Here is an 18,017-nt window from a genome sequence, read left to right as displayed (position 1 = left end):
AGAAACACAAGTGATCTGCTCCTTCAGCTAGTTCATGACAACCCGTACCAAGATAATATATTAACAATCGTGTACCAGCATTAATTTGCACAAATTTCCTTCTTACTGCTTCATAGTCTTGCACACAAGTGCTTGTTTTCCTTCTTCTGTCCATCCATGAGTCTTAGAATATTCTTCAAATTCATTTGCCTTCATTATTCTAAAAGGTTTTAAGCTTCAACCTGATTTCTAAGAGCCACAGCTTAAATGCCTATCACGTTATCTCCCTCTATTCTGTCTGAGACATAATGCTATGCTTAATATATTTATTCCAAATCCCTTAAAGCAAGAATCAGTGACTATTATTCTCAATTATATGTAAGGACAAAATATAGGCTGGATAAAATTCTAAAACAATTTGAGAAGAACAATTAAGAATAACAATTTAAACTGTTGATTTAATTCATACATCTTTTATTCTTCTTTTGGCAAACATCAGATAATAGGAGCAAAACTATATTGCTCACTATAGTTATACATTCTTTTTTGCTTTATATAAGTTTGTAAACATATGTTAAGTGGATAAAATTCTTGGCTAAGGACATATTCCAAAACTCTGAAATATACTTTTCTGAGTTAGGAGAAAAGAAAGCTTATGAAACTTCCATTAGACCATAATCACACAGCAAACTAAATTAGTATATGCTGTTTTTAAATTAACATCTGCCATTTTTTAAAGACTTCAATATTTGGTTACAGCTAAAATGATTATCTGAAGTTTTATGAAAAAAACAGAAGCTGACCACACAAATCTTACTCATAACCATATTGGACATTTAAAAATAAAAAATAATAAAAATAAAACTATAATCAAGAAAATTCCATTCATCTTATTAGAAAAAAATAGCTACCAATAAGTTATTTTAAATATAGATGGCATTTGTAATAACTAGGTTTCATGATATTTGTTTTATTACTTCTCAATGCTTATCTTTTGATTTTAAAGTAACAGATTACTTCATAATAAAGGCAAGACATTTAGCAATTTTATAATTTAACTTTTATAAATTTCAGGCCCCAAAAATTTGAGATCAAGGATTCCAAAACAGTCAGCCTTCAGAACATATTTTGTTTGGCAAACAGAATGGTTTTTCACCTTTTGAACTGGAATACCTTCATGTAGTACTTACTTGTTCTATCTAACCACAGTCCCTACCAGCTTCCCACATTGTCACCAGCTGGGCATGTGAGGCTGACACTCGTTTTTAGTATTATAAAACCCAATATTTACTTAAAAAAATTAGTGCATTCATGGAGGAAAAATTCAAATACTATGAACTTGATGCTAAATCTTAATACTCATTCCTAATTTGGAAAAACTAGATCAAACCAAAAAGGACTCATTTTCATAATACTTAGTTACGTAACAAATTATCAATGAGACATGTTTCTATACATGGAGACTGTCTTCTTAGGGAGAACAGGGTTAAGAGTAACCTGAAATCAGAGCCAGATAAATCATTCACTTCACAAAGTATTGTATACTGACTTTACTATACAGTCATAGCTCCCAAACAGCGGCTTTCAACTTTATCCCTACATGTAACACAAACATTCTCAAATATCTGAATTAAAGGAAAGGTGTCATTAATAAGGCTAACTAAAATAACAAAGGCTTTCTTCTAATCCTAGAGAATGAAACAAAAAGAAAGGTCTTGTAAGACAAATTGGAAATGAGGAAGAATTTGAAGTCAAGTTGGCCTTAGACCCTTTTACATTGCTACTCCTTCCGTTTGTACAAGGTAAGAACAAGAGAGGCCACAAACTGTTTCTTAGTGGAAAAGGCTGCACAGAAAACAAAGCAGCTAAGTGAGGATGAAGAAAATATAACCAAGAATATAAAAATTTGTAGTTATAAAGATGATCAAGAAATGATGGTACTGGAGCTCCTGGCTGGCTCAGTCAGTAGGGCATGGGACTCTTTATCTCAGGATCATGAGTTCAAGCCCCATGCTGGGCAGAGAGATTACTTCAAAAATAAAAAATAAAAATAAAATTAAAAAATAAAGACACTAAAAAACTTTTGTAAAAAAAAAAAACTGGTGGTCGTAATTCCATTTGGAAGTTTAAGAAACAGCAAGGAGTAACAAGTAAATTAGAGAGACAGTAATCTGACAGGTCTTTATTTGCACACAAATAAAAGGCTAATCTGTAATTCTTTAGAGGTCTGATCTGATAGGGAACACCTATTTACCTATGAATTTGTCTCATTTCTTAAACTTAACTGATTCCCATGTGAATTAATATTTTAAAATTTTTAGTTATTAAAGCAAGCTTTTTAGCTACACTTTGACGGGCTTATATAAAAAGCTTCATAGTACTAATCCCATCAGTACCAAGGTTACTGAAATCAGATTCATTTATAAGCATTAATTAAATTTGCCATCACCATTACCACATATTTTCAAGACAAAGAGACCGAATCGTTTCATTTCTTCAAGAAGAGTTACATTAAAATGGTTACTGAAAGCTTTTAGTAATAAGGAGAAAAATTTTTTATTTTCAGTGCAGAACAGAATGTTCAGGACCTTATATTAATAAAAATCTAAGCAAATAGGGTACTATCTTGGTCTGTAAATGATGTTCTCCACAATGGACTCTAAAATACCAATAAGGGAACACTGGTTAAAGTTTATCTCTGACACATTTTTTAAAAATCTGTGTTAGTAGCTTTGCCATAAAACTGATTTAAGGTAGTTGTGTTTTTCAGTAAGGTTAGAACAATCCAGCACTTGTAAGAATAGTCAGATCGGCACACTGTACTAAAACATAATTATGCAACATTTTGTAAACTAGCTGCAATTTTCAGTAGCTGTGTTCACCAACTGGGTAACAGAATTGTAATGTTCTCCTAAGCCGTATGCATGTCTCATATATCTGAAATGAGAAAAGGAGAAATGAGTAGTTTAGACGAAAGTAATTCATTGTATATAAATGTTTATTATGTATATAAAACCAAACACTCTGAATGAATCACTCCACAGGGGTATCATTCAAAGACTTCATTGACATATTACTTAAAAGTACACCAACATTTGAAAAGCATCAGCAGTCAGTAAAATCTGGTTCAATAACTCTATAAATGAGTTTAAATCAGGGAGTATACAATCATTGGGGGGTAAAGGGAAATACTGAAATGCTGAGTGCTCAATAAGCTTAAATTTTTACCTAAATTTAAGCCATTAATGACTATCTTCGTAGGTTTGGGTAATAAACACTAAAGCCAATAGAAAACTCTCCATGCTGTGTTTCAGAGAATTCTCATTCAGGTAAAGTATTTTTACAATATAAAGAAACAATCTCTGGGCGCCCGAGTGGCTCAGTTGTTAAGTGTCTGCTTTCAGCTCAGGTCATGATCCCAGGGTCCTGGGACCAAGCCCCTCATCGCAGCGGGCTCCCTGCTCCGCGGAGAGCCTGCTTCTCCCTCTCCCGCTCCCCCTGCTTGTGTTCCCTCTCTCGCTGTCTCTATCTCTGTCAAATAAATAAATAAAATCTTTAAAAAAAAAAAGAAAAAATCTCTAAGGAATAAACAATTAGGCAACGTGAATGTATTTCAGCTTTTACACTTGTTGAAACTTAGCGTCATTCATGTGAAACCAGGACAATATGAAAACTAATGCTAAAATGTGTCACCTTTAGAAATGACTTTATTCTTAACTCATACACAAAAATAAACCACTAGAGGTTCTTAAACAATTATCTAAATCATATATTGACAACGCTTTCTAATTCTATAATTGCCTTTAACATAAAATAGCATAATTAATGCAGCTGAAGATAGATTTTTTTTCTGATTAATCAACATACACAACCTAAAATCTTTGAATAACTCTTTTTGTCTTAAATATGAAAAATGTAACAGTAGAAATTTCCAGGTACTTACACAAGTATTAATGGGGTTTTTGGATATTCTTCACCAACTACAATAGGAGGAGAATCTGCCTGTATTATCTCTATTGGCATTTGCAAAATGTGAGACAAAGCTCTTAGCTAAAGGAAAGAAAATGTGTTAGTAAGGAAAATAAAAAGGTAAGTCTTATTCAAATCATAAACTACTGAGTATGCATGAATAGGGCAATCATCATCCAGCATGGATCTATTCTGTTCCTCACTGGACACCAAGAGCCTGCCACATAGTGGACACTTAATACATATTTGTTGAAAAAACAAATATAGTATTTATTAAACCAAATGCAGAAGTTTCAAGTCCTGGCTACGCGACAGCTTTTTAGAAATAGCAGTACCATAGTTAATGAAGTGAGGACAGGGGTAGATTGGACTCATTATACTATCTCTCTATTTTTGAATATTGCATGAAAATTGCTAGTTTTTAAAAATACTATTGCTCAGACACCCGACCAAATCAATTACAATTTGGGAAGGGCTGGGAGGAAGGAGAGAAAGAACAGGGAAGATTAGGAGGTTTGCTTAATTTTTTAAAGCTTTTCTGATGATTCTTTTTTTTTTTTTTTTAATTTTATTTATTCATGAGAGACAGAAAGAGACAGAGGCAGAGGGAGAAGCAGGCTCCCCGCGGAGCAGGGAGTCCGATGCAGGACTTGATCCCAGGACCTTGGGATCATGACCTGAGCCGAAGGCAGACGCTTAACCAACTGAGCCACCCAGGCGTCCCTTTTCTGATGATTCTAATGTACCAGTGTTGATAACCACTGCTTCATAATTTTAAAGGCATGACTAGAATGAGTTATGTTTAAGAACTGTACTATCCTTTCATGGAATTTCCATCTGATTAATACCTAATGTTAATTTCTTTCTTTTTTTTTTTTTTTTTTTTAAAGATTTTATTTATTTATTTGAGACAGAGAGAATGAGAGAGAGAGAGCACATGAAAGGGGGGAGGGTCAGAGGGAGAAGCAGGCTCCCCGCCGAGCAGGGAGCCCGATGCGGGACTCGATCCAGGGACTCCAGGATCATGACCTGAGCCGAAAGCAGTCGCTTAACCAACTGAGCCACCCAGGCGCCCCTAATGTTAATTTCATATAAAATTAGAGCTTAAAGTCAGATGAATAATAGTGAATAATAAGTATTAGTAGTAACATTGTTTAGATTTACTATGACCAAGCACACTAAGGCACTTTACGTGTATTAATTCGTGCAATCCTCACAATAACCCTATGGGATAGGTGCTACTACTGTTACACATTTTAAAGATCTCTGAAGCAGAGAATGGTTAAGGTGCCTCTCTGTAGTCAAGCACAAGGAAATAAAATGACCTGCAACTGAACTGAGTCAGTGTGACTCTGGAGTCCAAGTTCATAAATTAATCATTTAACAGGCCTCACTCATGGTGCCCTCATCTATATATTTACCCGATTATAAGAACATTCTGCCTAGAACATGGTCCTTTTAGGAAGGTTTAACAAAGGTAAGAAATTACTTCAAGAATATGGAAAAAATTCTATGCTGCACAACAGCAAACTTAATCCTATGTGATTTCTCAAAGTTCAAGCATCTTTACTCCTAATGTAGTCACAAAGCTGCTATGAACATTTCCTGAGTTTCAGAGGCCCGGGAGAGGCATACAAAATGAATGGACATAGTTCCCTCTGGTGGTTCAGAAGAGGTACAAATATAGCACTACTGAGAGAAAGATTTTGAAGAAGCATTCACGCCATTTCTTCCAAAAATACAGTTCTTTTTTTTTTTTTTTTAGTTTTTTTTTTTTTTTTTTTTAAGATTTTATTTATTCATGAGAGAGAGAGAGAGAGGCAGAGGGAGAAGCAGACTTCCCGCGGAGCAGGGAGCCCGATGCGGGACTCGATCCCAGGACTCTGGGGTCATGACCTGAGCCGAAGGCAGATGCTTAACCATCTGAGCCACCCAGGCGCCCCAAAAATACAGTTCTTGAAGTGAAATACTTCAAGCCACAAACTATTCAAGATGACTAACCATCACTACATAGTTAGTATTAATTACACGCTAGATTCATCCAGCTGGAACTTCAGCTTACGGAGTGCTATGAATGTACTACCTGTCTTATTTAATGTCCACAAATGACCTACCAAGTACACACCCGCATTTAATCAGGAAACTCGAGCTCAGGAGGCTGGCTGACTCCAAGATCACAAAACTGAGACGTGGAGGGAAAGCCAGGACCCAAACCCAGGACTTTCTCTCTCATCCCCTGACTTTCAAATACTCCAGGCTGCCCCATCACCACTTGGACCAACTAGGTGGTTTATTTTGTTTAATGAAACAAAGTTAACAATAAGATAATTAAAGCTTTAAAAAAAATTCTGGTAATTCCCTACAAGTGACTGAACATACTGTTTTCCTACATGTGAATTTTAATGCAGCAGATACTGCTTTGCAGTCAGTATCAACTAGAATTCCAACTGTAATGTATTGTGGTAGGATTTGGCCCATAATTTCACATAAAAATACTGTTTTCTATTTCTAATGTAATGGACATGTTACTTTACAATAGTGATTTTCATCATCTGAACCACTAGGGTAAATTTTACTGTTCTTGAATAAAATCCTCCTTTCTTAAGTCCAGAAAATCAAATATATTGCCAGGAGCAGCATCACAAACGGAAACACACAGGTACAAGATTAGCCTCACCAACCCAGAGATCAAACACTGGGCTATTTAAAATGAAATACTGCTGGGGCGCCTGGGTGGCTCAGTCGTTAAGCGTCTGCCTTCGGCTCAGGTCATGATCCCAGGGTCCTGGGATTGAGCCCCACATCGGGCTCCCTGCTCAGTGGAAAGCCTGCTTCTCCCTTTCCCACTCCCCCTGCTTGTGTTCCCTCTCTCACTGTCTCTGTCAAATAAATAAATAAAATCTTAAAAAAAATAAAATGAAATACTGCTTTACTTCCCAAAGATACATACTTAAATCAAAGGCCTAAGAATGTTAACTCCCTATTTCAATGCTTCATCAGTAAAGAAATAGCAAATACATTAAGAAAAGGGATACTCAGAAACTAGGATCAGCTGCAAAATATGTCTGAATACTACATATGGGATTTAGAAATTAAATTTAACAAGCCACAAATACCATGAATAATTACAAACTTACCTCAAGCTGACCTCCCCATGCAGCTGTGTTGACAATATCATCACAGTACTTTCTAAACTCTTCTGTAGAGAAAAATGAGGAGATAGCACTTAATAATTTTCATAACTCATGTTACAAGATCCCTTTTATAGCTCCCACAATTCCTGATCATTACTCAAGTTGTGAACTTACTTCTCCCTCTACCTGCACTCTCTAGAATTTAATACACTTCCCATATCCAAACTTAACTTGCTCCAACTTTCAACCACCTCTCCATCTGAGAGCAAAGCAATTCATTTCTGCTTCTCTCCCTCAGCCTGAAGCCCAGGCACCTTAACTACATAGCAAGGCTATTCTTCTGTTTACCCAGGCAACCCCCATATTACCACCATATTCACTACCTTGACACATATTTTAAAGCCCAGACCTCCATCTGAAAAAATACGCAGAACAATTAAAACAGTGCAGCCTTTATAAAATCAGGTCTACTCTAAGACCCCATAAGAAATGTGAGAAGAGAATTAGGGTAAAAGTAGAAATGACCTGAAATTCCTTTCCCAGAAACAGCACCAGAGTGCCTGCACTTGTTATCTCGAAGGCATTTGCCTTATTTGCTTCAGTATCAGTTCTAGCCAAAGAAAGGGCTTCCTGGATCAGTCATGAGAGTAGGCAAAGACCTAACTGCAGTTTAATGGCACATCTTGAGCATACACACTTTTATATAGGAAGTTAAAATGGGAAACGAATACCCTCCCTGTTTAGAGGAAGGGAAAAGAATTAAGGGCATCGGGCACCTGGGTGGCTCAGATGGTTAAGCGTCTGCCTTCAGCTCAGGTCATGATCCCAGGGTCCTGGGATCGAGTCCCACATCGGGCTCCTGGCTCAGTGGGGAGTCTGCTTCTCCCTCTCCCTCTGCCTCTCCCACTGCTCATGCTCTCTCTCTCTCTGTATCTCTGTGTCTCAAATGAATAAATAAAATCTTTAAAAAAAAAAATTAAAAAAAAAGAATTAAGGGCATCTATAGAAAATATGTCCTGTGGGTTTGTCTCATCCACTGCTATATCTCCAATGCTCAAAATAGTGCCTAGAATAGTCCCTGGCACATAGTGGCCCTCAATAAATATTGGCAGAATGAGTAAGAAATTAAGTCTTTTATCTTTTTTTAAATTCAGCATGCTGAGTTGCCACCTCTTTTCCACTGCCCTGCAACTAGCAGAGTTGGGGACTCCATTAAAGGAAAGCCAACCTTAACCTTCTCTTCTCCAACCCATCCTGGCCATATGACTTGCTCCCAAAGGATACTACCACACCTGCAACTTCCCTTAAGGACTAACTTTCCTCTGTTCTATCCCTGACTCCCCCCCCAAACTCTCAGATTTTCACCTGCTCTCTCCTTTACTTGCTAGTTGTGCATTTCTTTACACCTCTCCATAAATATCTTACCTTAATTACCAAAGGTATTATAAAGAATAATAAGGCAGGTTATTAACTTATTTGTTTTTGGTTTGGCAAAATCAAATTTTTCCTAAATATTACGGCTTATTGAGAAAATTAAATCTCCCAGTGTACAGGATAAAAGTAGGATTTAGCTTTCCCAATCATTCTGCTTATGGTCTTTGGGCCCTATACTTCCATAGACTAGTCAAAGCTTACCTCCCTCTATGCCCAAATTTGTGACATGTGAACTTATAAACCACAATTTTTTTCAGTAATAATAATCCTATTCCCATTTTTATCTTAAATGAAACACTAAACCACAAAATGGTCAAGTACTTAAAAGATCTTAAAGCAAAATGAACTAGTAACTATTAAAATTATAAAAAATAATTCTGCCTAAATTTTGAGATTTTTTTTTCCCTCCATAAAGACTATCACGGGTTTTTCTTATTCTCAATCCCAGGAATCGTTTTATTTAACAGCAGCAACAAGACATAGTAGGAAAAAAAAAGAAAAAGACATAGTGAAGAAAAATAAATTACCTGGAGTATACATATCTCCTGTATTAGGATTTGTTAAAAATGGCAGAAAGTCTTCCACATGGCCTTGTATATACTCAGCAGTTTGACTTCTCAAGGCAGCCACAGTCAAGGGGCATTTCCGTTGTTCCAGCTGATCTTCAATGGCTCTATACATACAATGGCCATCAGATGGAATCTGTTTAATTTCCAACTGTCTAGCTGCCAGTATTTGAGCCAGTTTTTCACTTTCTAGGTGTCTAGCTCCAGATAAGTTCTCAATTTCAGCTTCAGCTATCCTTTCTTCCCGCTCCTTTTCCAATGCAGCTTTTTTGTCCTAGGATGAGAATACAGGAAAGTTAATTTACAATAATTAGGACTATTTCACATTTATTTAGGGGATAGAAATGTAAGACTCAAAGCTTTCTGCCATCTTCCTTCTCCCACAAGCATTATCATATTGATGATCTCATCACTTACAGAATGTTCTATACTATGAACTCCTTTAAGGGCAACTATCTTTCTGATCTACATGTACCCAACACCAAGCTCTGTATTAGGACCAAAAAAAGCCTTCAAATTTTTCTTTGAAGTCTGTTTAAAAACTACATGACAAGTTTCTAAAAACTCTACTTACTGATTTCAAAGTACTGCCTTAAGACTGAGTTATCCTAGGCCTTAAAGCAACATCATTATCATATTTATGCCAAGCTAATCCAAGCTTTTTAACTTATCACTCAACTACTGGGGCATTAACATGTTAAATCACCAGTGAGGCATCAAGATGGCAAAGCCTTTAGAAGGGTACGGGAATTCTATTTATCTAGCCTAAAGAAAAAAACTCTGTGTGTACACACACACACACAACGTTTACTAAAGCACAGATAAAAAAAATCTTCTTATAAAAAATTAAAATATTACAGATAGACTGAAGTTCCCCTAAGGACCACGGCCAATTTCAATGCCTGCTCTAGAGGTCTGGTGATTTTTTTCCTAAGCATTTTAACAAATATAGACATACTCATAAAAAAGTATGGAAAAAAATATTTTGACAAAAAATGATATCACATTACATTCTGCAACATGCTTTTCCTTATTCAAATGTCATAAGAGCTCTTCCTATGGCAACATATGCAAGGATGGTGTAGGGATAGGGCAATGAGATCTGTGACATGAAGGATGGATAGGAAGTAGAATGGGAAGGCTGGGGAAAATGAGAAAAAAAAAAAAACCCGACAGTTATACCAGCAAGTATCAAAGCCAAAAGCACTCTATGTTTCATAGCTGAACACGGTTCATATAGCTAGAGTACCATAGAAACATGTCAAGAAATGAGGTTGGGGGCAGAAAAGGTATGTATATTGTTAATATATGTTAAATCTATGCATACATAGTTTAAAAATTAGAGAGATATACACAAAATACAGTGCTTTTCTCTGGATCATAGGATTACAAAATAAGTTGTTTCCCCCCTTCACCTATCCTCCCATCCAACTCCCCTCTAGCAACCACCAGTTTGTTCTCTGTATTTAAAAGTCTGGCTTTTGTTTACAAAGTAAGTTTTGTTTTGTGTGTGCACACGTGCACACTTTTCTGCATCTTTCTAATTCTCCATCATGAATATGTTTTACTTATATACCGATCATGAATCCTTTTCAATTTAAGAGAATAAAAATAGTTAAGTTAAATTCCACAAATCCTGATATTGGTAGCAAATTACAGTGAAGGATTTGGTAAACCAAGAAAAAGAAGGAAAAAGTAAAGATTTTCGTGTCCCTAGCTCTCATTCCTCCTTGGGGCAGAAGAAATTAATGGAAAGGCAAATTTCAACTTAATGTCACACACTTGAACTACTTGCCTGTTATGTGCCATGCTGGAACCTAAAGTGATTTGTAAATTACCTGAATAAAAAACAGTATTATCTCCCTAATAAAACATACACCTATTTAAGTTTATTCCACCCGAATCCAACCATGCCAGAAGTAACATGAACAAATTTATTTCACTGCATACCTACAACTATGTATCACAGCAGCATAAAAACCTTAAAACACAAGATGGCACTGTTACGTTTTGAAAGTCTAAAAAACATTTTCAGAGGGGAGAGGGAGGATAAGCACCTTGGATATCATCTAATCCAAAACCCCTCACTTTCCTCTGAGGAAACAGCACGCAGAAAGATTTCCAAAGGCCATACAGCTGGTTTAGAAGCAGATTGGGACCAAGGACAACACAGAGCACTCCTTCTATCCAGGCACCTAAATCAGAATAAAAGTTGGAGCAGATGGGAGCTGGAGTTAATGATGTTATATGGTAGTTACTAGATGAGTGGAATTTTATACTGTCTGCAAAACCATTTAACCCTCTAAAATACTAATACAAGCATTTCACTTTTGCCCTCAAGCTCTGCTTCAATGTTACACAGCAATTGTGTTTTCTTTCCAGGGCACAAGGGGGGAAATTCACTGGATTCTTTTCCCAGCCATGGATAGTTTCCCAATGGCGCTAGGCACTGTGGTTGCTATAGCCCTAGTGCTAGAGACAGAATGGCAACAATTAAGTCTAACGAAAACATATATTTAAGATAAAAACAGCAATTAACTCACAAATATATTGTCAGTAAAACCAGAGTCATTTCAATATAGTAATGTAGCAAAATCATCTCTGAAGAGAAATCTTAAGAGCCGGGTACTAGTCCTGGGTTTGTATCAAACTCAGTTTGCCACTAAGGCAACTGGGCTCTCTCATTTGTAAAATAAAGAAATTGAACTAGATCTCATTCCAGCTCCCAAATTTCCTATTTTTGGAACCCAATTCTTCTAAGTTCTACTTTGGGCTCTTCCCAGCATACCAAAAAGCTTCTTCCATTGAAGCCTGCTGAATTAAAAAAATATTCCCTGTGTTTTTCTAGATTTAAAATTAGAGATTTACTCTACAATATTCCAATAATAAATCTTCATAAAGTTCTGTCAGTTTTCTTCTAAGACAGAATTGCATCTCTCCCAAAGATAAACACAATTAATTTATTGGCTTTTCATTCCTTGGTGTCTTTGGCCGGAAAAAAAAAGTTTAGGTTTCATTTTCATATATACTATAAACTTTCAAGTGTTTTCAGTTCTAGAATCCTATTAATACTATTAATATAACAAAGCAATAAAAAATTTCTGGCATTACTTCTAGGGTGTTTTCTTGCCAAGTGTTTAAGCAGCTGACTATAAAGGTACTAAATTTTTTGAGGGTATAGTTGAAAAGGTATGCATTTCAGCTACGCAGAATTTTAGGAGAAAAGTAACAAGATGTTTGAGAAAAGTAAGGGAGTTTAATTTTTTATTTGTTTTGTTGCCTAAGGGTCCAGCTGGGGATGAGTAAGATTTGATAAAGACAGGAAGGGGTTGGGACCTAGGTTTTCCAGAATTAAATAGGCTACTCTTAAGATGTATCAATTACTAAGTAGAGGTAATTCCAACAAGTATTTTGTTATGCTCCTGCCAAGCAAAAATTCTGACCTTTGCTTTTGATCTATAGAAGCTAGATGACAACTATAAGGCTCTCACAAAAAGAACACATATAAGTAGGGAGTTAAAATAGATAACCTCCAAGATACTACAAAATTTAAGTTTCGTGATTCTATGGAATTCACAAACATAATATTTACTCAAGAAAATAAAATCTTACATAAGTATGAGAAATGTCTGACAACTTGCAACTTAATCAACTTTCAAACAACAACAAAAAAGATACGGTCTTGGGTTGAATTTCTAAGAGGCACACTATGCAGGACTGAACACAGTAAACAATACTACCATGTGCTGACCCACTGGTTCTCCAGGCCTTGTGTTAGGGCTTTGGAAATGGTACATTATTTAATATTTACAATAACTCTATAAAGTAGGTATTATTTACCCCATTTTGTACATATGAAACTGAGGTTTAAAAAAGTTAAGAATCTTACCCAAAGCTACAATAGTAAGTGGGATATTAAAACCTTCACATGTCTGACACCAAATACCATGCCCTATTAAATTATGTACTACTAAATTACAAAATGCTAAATTAGCTTAAAAACAAACACTTAAATACTATAAAACGTCAAATGTTAATAAAACAGTATTTGAGACTAAACATACTAGATTTAAACCCCTTTTTCTTTTTCCAAGTGAACAGCCCTTACCTATCTAATTTCATTCCCATAACTTTGATTTCATGAACTCACTACTTCCAACAAATCAGTTTCCTTATAGCTCTCTGATGATGCAAAATTTCATGCCCACATTTATTTTTATGCATGAGGTTTCTCCTACTCAAATATCCTATCTAATTAACTGTACTTTCTTAAAATTCCAACTCATTATATAATACTTGGCACAAATGAACTTTTCCTTCTCTGAATTTTCACTGCAACTAACCATCACGTAGATACCTGCATAATCCTGAGAATTCTGTACACCTGTGTATCTTGCTTAATTTCTAGATTCAAATCCTTGTTTCACCACTTAACACCAGTTTTTAACCAAAAGAGAATCACCTAGGCCCACAATGTGACGATTCTAAATTATTAAGTAAATATCCTTTGCACACTCCCTTCCTATCCCTACTCTCTATGAGACCCAGAAACTGTACATGTTATTTTATACTGTTTAGACCTATTTTCTTCTCTTCAAAATGAGGATAAGAATCTACTTCACAGGATTATAATCAGGACTAAATGAGATTTCATATAATCTATAAGCCTAGCATTGTATCTGGCACATACTAAGTGTTTAATAAATGTTAGTTCAGGTATTTGACATGAAATTCCATCATTTTTTTTCCTATTCCCTTCGTTTACGTATACAACACCTAAGATAGTAATAAGCATATAGCACTAACTTAATTACTTGGTGACATGACATTCATACCCGTCTCTTTTGTGCTTTTGATATCCGAGGTGGCTGATTCTCAAGAACCAAGTTTGAAATGTTAACAGCAACAGAATCTATCTGAAGGAAACAAAAGCATTACCAAGTTAATGAAAAATACTTTTAAGTTATTATTCAAAGTATTAGATTATTAAATTATTGAAAATCACACAAAAAAAGAAAATCACAGGTATGTGTAATACAACAATTCAAATTTGAATAACAGCACTAGGTACAATATTACATGAAGTGGCTTTGTCTCCTTTTTCTATTTTTAAGGGAGAATTCACCAGATTCCCAAAAGTTTCCTTAGAGCTCTCCAAAGATAACGCTCATCCCTGCGGGCTTTCCTTCCTTGAAATTCCTATTCCGTTAATCTAAATACGTCCTATAATTATAGTGTCAACTCATTCAGCAGTTCACCCTTCCCTTCTCTAAATGCTGAGAGTACTTATAGGATATATAAGATCCTGTGTTGAGGTGCCTGAGTGGCTGTTAGTTAAGTGTCAGCCTCTTGATTTTGGCTCAGGTCATGATACCAGGTTCCACACTCAGCGGGGAGTCTGCCTGCTCCTCCCTCTGTGTGCATGATGCCCACGCTCGTGCTCTCTCTCTTTCTTAAATAAATAAATAAAATCTTAAAAAAAGAAAAAATAAGGTCTTGTGCTGGATTCATTACCGCCTTCATAATCTCAAATGCGGCAGGAAAGGCCTTTTCCCATCTCAATTAGCCAGAACCTGATGAACACTGTTGAGCTTTCTCTATCCTCTCCCATCTACAAACTGATAACTACAGGTAGAAAAGTTAATGTATTATTTAGATATCACAACAAATCTTAATCATCAAATGGCTATCATGTGTTTGCTGAAGTAAGAAGAAAGATGCTAGACTAACGATCAGGATTAGTACTAGTATTTTATTACTGCAAATGTAACTTAAACTAGTTTTTAGTAGGACACATGCATAAAGCATATAGAGGCCTCTCACAACAAGAGATAGCAAGCTCCAAGGCTATAACCAAATTATCAAAATATCAAAACCAAACTAAGACTTCAGAGAGTGGTTATATCAACTTTAATAAAATTAGTATCCTTATATTTTTCAGAGGAATCTGCTAAAATCTACAAACTGCCATACTGACAAGAGGCAAGATACAGAGAAGCATCTGGAAAGAAATGACATGAGAATTCAGATAGTGTCCAGAAATAAAACAAGCTTAAGTTAATGAAAAAGATAATAGGTCAAAGTAAAATGGGAGTTTGTATTTTAACAGTTGAACAATATGTAGCTTAAGAATCAAACATTTTTGTCCTTGGAAACCTAGGAAAGAAATCTCAAAATTGAAAATTGGAGAGCAAATAAAACTATCTCACTAATAGAAAAGATGGGGAGATAATCAGGAATACCATGATTGTGACAACACAAACAACTGGAGCATCACACCTTGCCACTTGGAAATAAAATATGTTAAGTCATGGAAGGCCAGGATCTTAACGACTAGCTAATAAGGCTAAAGAAGATGAGATTATGTTTCATATAAAGACCACTGTAAATCAGTACAGACAAGCTGTTTTCTTGTCAACAGCAGACCAAAAATAAACCAAGTAAAACTAAGTTATGGTAGATAAAATTTTGTACAGCCATAAGAACTTTCTATCAAAAATGGAGTAAGATTATGGAGCCTGTGATCCTTGATATCCAAAATCATGTGATAAACTACCATACCACACTAAGTCATAACAGAATTCTGATTCACATCTTGGAGTAAGACAGTCCTGATTTTGAATTCTGGCTTTGGCATTTAATAGCTGGTATGAATTTAGAAGGAAATTCTTAATCCCTGAGTCTATTTCTGTCTTGAAAAATGGAATTATCTACATTTACTTCATGGGTAATACCTCATAGTGTGTTACTATGAAAATTACATGAGAATAATGCACATATGTTAAAGTGTTTGGCACACACAATATCTATTAGCTACAATGATAAAATAAGTATTAGTTAAAACGATGACAGTATGCTCTAATTTACCCAGGAAACAAAAGTAAATTTTCATTCATTACAACTTGTTCATAAAGCACATTTTATAACCTGAACATGATTTCATATTTGCTGTCCCACTTGATTCTTACAGAATCTTGTGCTTAAACAGCAGAAGTATTTGTATCATACTATATGTGCAGAATTTTATGCTCAGGAAGTTTAAGTAACTTTACCAAAGTTACAATACTATTTAATGGCAATTCTGGGGCTAGAAGTCTGATCTTCCAACTTCCACTTGGTGAAGCTTCCTCTGGTCCACTTTATCATTATGTTCATTTTGGGGGCAAGTACATAGTTGAAGTGTACTTTTTTTGCTGACCTCCCTTACACATTACCAAGTAAACCTGGTCACAGAAATATTAATGAAAGGTGATGCGTGAGCATGATTTTGTGACTTCCTTTCCCTCTAATTTTATGATTTCATATAGCGAACAGTTTATTAGAGGTGGACAGTTGCTTTCAAAAGCTGTAGGCAAAAAGAAACAACACTTCACATACTTTACTTTCCTTAGAATTCAGCTTCACTTGCTCCAGTTCTTCTTTATGTTTCTGTTCCATTTCTGCTTCCAACTTAGCAACATCTTCAATGAGTTGCTTCCTTCTCTTTTTGTCATTCTTGGGAACAGCATTCTTCATACCCTGAATTTTGGCTGAAAATCCACCAAAAATCATTAAGTTAACAACCCAGAGATTAAGAGGAAATGACAAATAGGGGCAATAAGGGGATGATAAGAGGAGAAGTGTGTAGACAAGTAATGATGTAAGCCAAGAAGAGTAATTACATAACAATCAGACATTTACAGAGAAGAACCCAGATGAAGGAGAGACAAAACAAACAAAAAAACCTCATTAACAAAAACATACGTCTGTTTGGTGTGATAGGAGGAGGGGGAAAAAAATGACTCTGAGTTTTAAATCTCTCAAGCATCCCTTCTGAGTCCTCAAAACTGAGGTATTTCAAAACGCGTCCATTAGCGCCCAGTATCAGTAACTGATTAGGAACAGGAAAGGGAGACGGGAAGGGGAGAACAATCTGGGCCCAACACGAAATTCTCAGACACCAGCACCGGCTGTGGCGTGGGGTAGTGGGGACGCGGTGGACCTGAGAAAAGGAAGCTTCTAAAAATCTGGCGGATTAAGGGACCACCGGGGCAGGGGATTAGGAGAGGTGAGGCCACTGGCTACTTTGGGAAAGTCTAGAGGATGCAGATCAGAAGCCTCTCGAGATTCCCTGGAACCGACCCGCCACGCGCCCTTTCCTGGATCCGAGAGATTTCTAGGTTCCCATTCCCTCGTCACCTTGCAACTCTTTCTTCTCTTTGCGATGCCTTCTCACCAGCTGCTCCTCCTCATCAAGCTCCTCCGCCAAGATTGCCTCCATGACGACCAGGTGGCCCTGCACATGCGCTGGTAGAAACCTGCATCACCGACTACCAGGCACTTTCCACCCCTCAACCTTCACCTGGGGTTCCATTGGCCGTGGCTGGGACCCAGTCCCGCCTTCGAGGCGGTACCGGATCTAAGCCGAGTCATTGGACCCAAGGGTCAGGAGATGGGATGGACGCATGCGCACTCCCATGACCCCGCTCTGATGAGGCGGGGCGGCGGGGGAGGAGCGCGACAATGCGTGGGGGTGTGGCTTGGGTCGCTGGAGTTTGCTGCCTCCCGATTGGCTAGCGCGCTATAGCTCCGCAGCAATAAAGCTAAGCATCAGGCTATTGGCTCTGACGTGAGGCGTGCAGTGATGACGTGCGGGAACCATTTTGGACGTTCATTTTCTTTTGTAAGGGGCTTCGGAAGGCTGCCTTTAATCTTTACTTTTGGTCCCATTGCCAACAAGAGTTGTTTGAAAGGTAAGCAAGAAGAGAACATTTCAATAAACCTGTTAATAATTACCAATGGGAATCTTTGGGCTGACTCGGTCAAGCGGTAGAGAATTAAGTTTTGTTTATTGTTTTAAAGGTCGTTAATACCTGAGTTCGGAAGAAACAGCTAAAATGCCGCCTCTTGAAACGGATATAGCAGTGGAAACCGAAGAGAGAGTAAGGTTTGATCA

General features: G+C 36.7%; 1 protein-coding gene across 2 annotated transcripts; it reads right to left on the bottom strand.

Moving 5' to 3' along the window:
- Positions 1-430: 430 nt before the first annotated feature.
- Positions 431-17,401, bottom strand: OTUD6B (OTU deubiquitinase 6B). Of its 2 annotated transcripts, XM_021688225.1 has the most exons (7): positions 17,261-17,401; positions 16,460-16,611; positions 13,918-13,998; positions 9,044-9,356; positions 7,086-7,147; positions 3,923-4,029; positions 431-2,916 (listed from the first exon to the last, which is right to left on the bottom strand). In XM_021688225.1, exons 1-7 carry the CDS (start codon positions 17,340-17,342, stop codon positions 2,832-2,834), a joined length of 882 nt encoding a protein of 293 aa, XP_021543900.1. In that variant the 5' UTR covers positions 17,343-17,401; the 3' UTR covers positions 431-2,831. The 2 variants fall into 2 exon arrangements, with proteins under 2 accessions (XP_021543900.1, XP_021543901.1); XM_021688226.1 differs by lacking the exons at positions 13,918-13,998; positions 16,460-16,611; positions 17,261-17,401 and adding an exon at positions 11,140-11,177.
- Positions 17,402-18,017: the final 616 nt, after the last annotated feature.

Source organism: Neomonachus schauinslandi, chromosome 4, assembly GCF_002201575.2.
Source record: "Neomonachus schauinslandi chromosome 4, ASM220157v2, whole genome shotgun sequence".
Classification (NCBI taxonomy): Eukaryota; Metazoa; Chordata; class Mammalia; order Carnivora; family Phocidae; genus Neomonachus; species Neomonachus schauinslandi.
This window is presented reverse-complemented; position numbering and strand designations above follow the sequence as displayed.

Coding starts and splice junctions, on each gene's coding strand:
- OTUD6B (XM_021688225.1), bottom strand. CDS start 17,342: ATGGAGGCAATCTTGGCGGAGGAGCTTGATGAGGAGGAGCAGCTGGTG. Junction 7,148..9,043: donor AGGAGATATGTATACTCCAG/GTAATTTATTTT, acceptor TTTTCTCTACAG/AAGAGTTTAGAAAGTACTGT. Junction 4,030..7,085: donor CATGGGGAGGTCAGCTTGAG/GTAAGTTTGTAA, acceptor TCTTTCCTTTAG/CTAAGAGCTTTGTCTCACAT.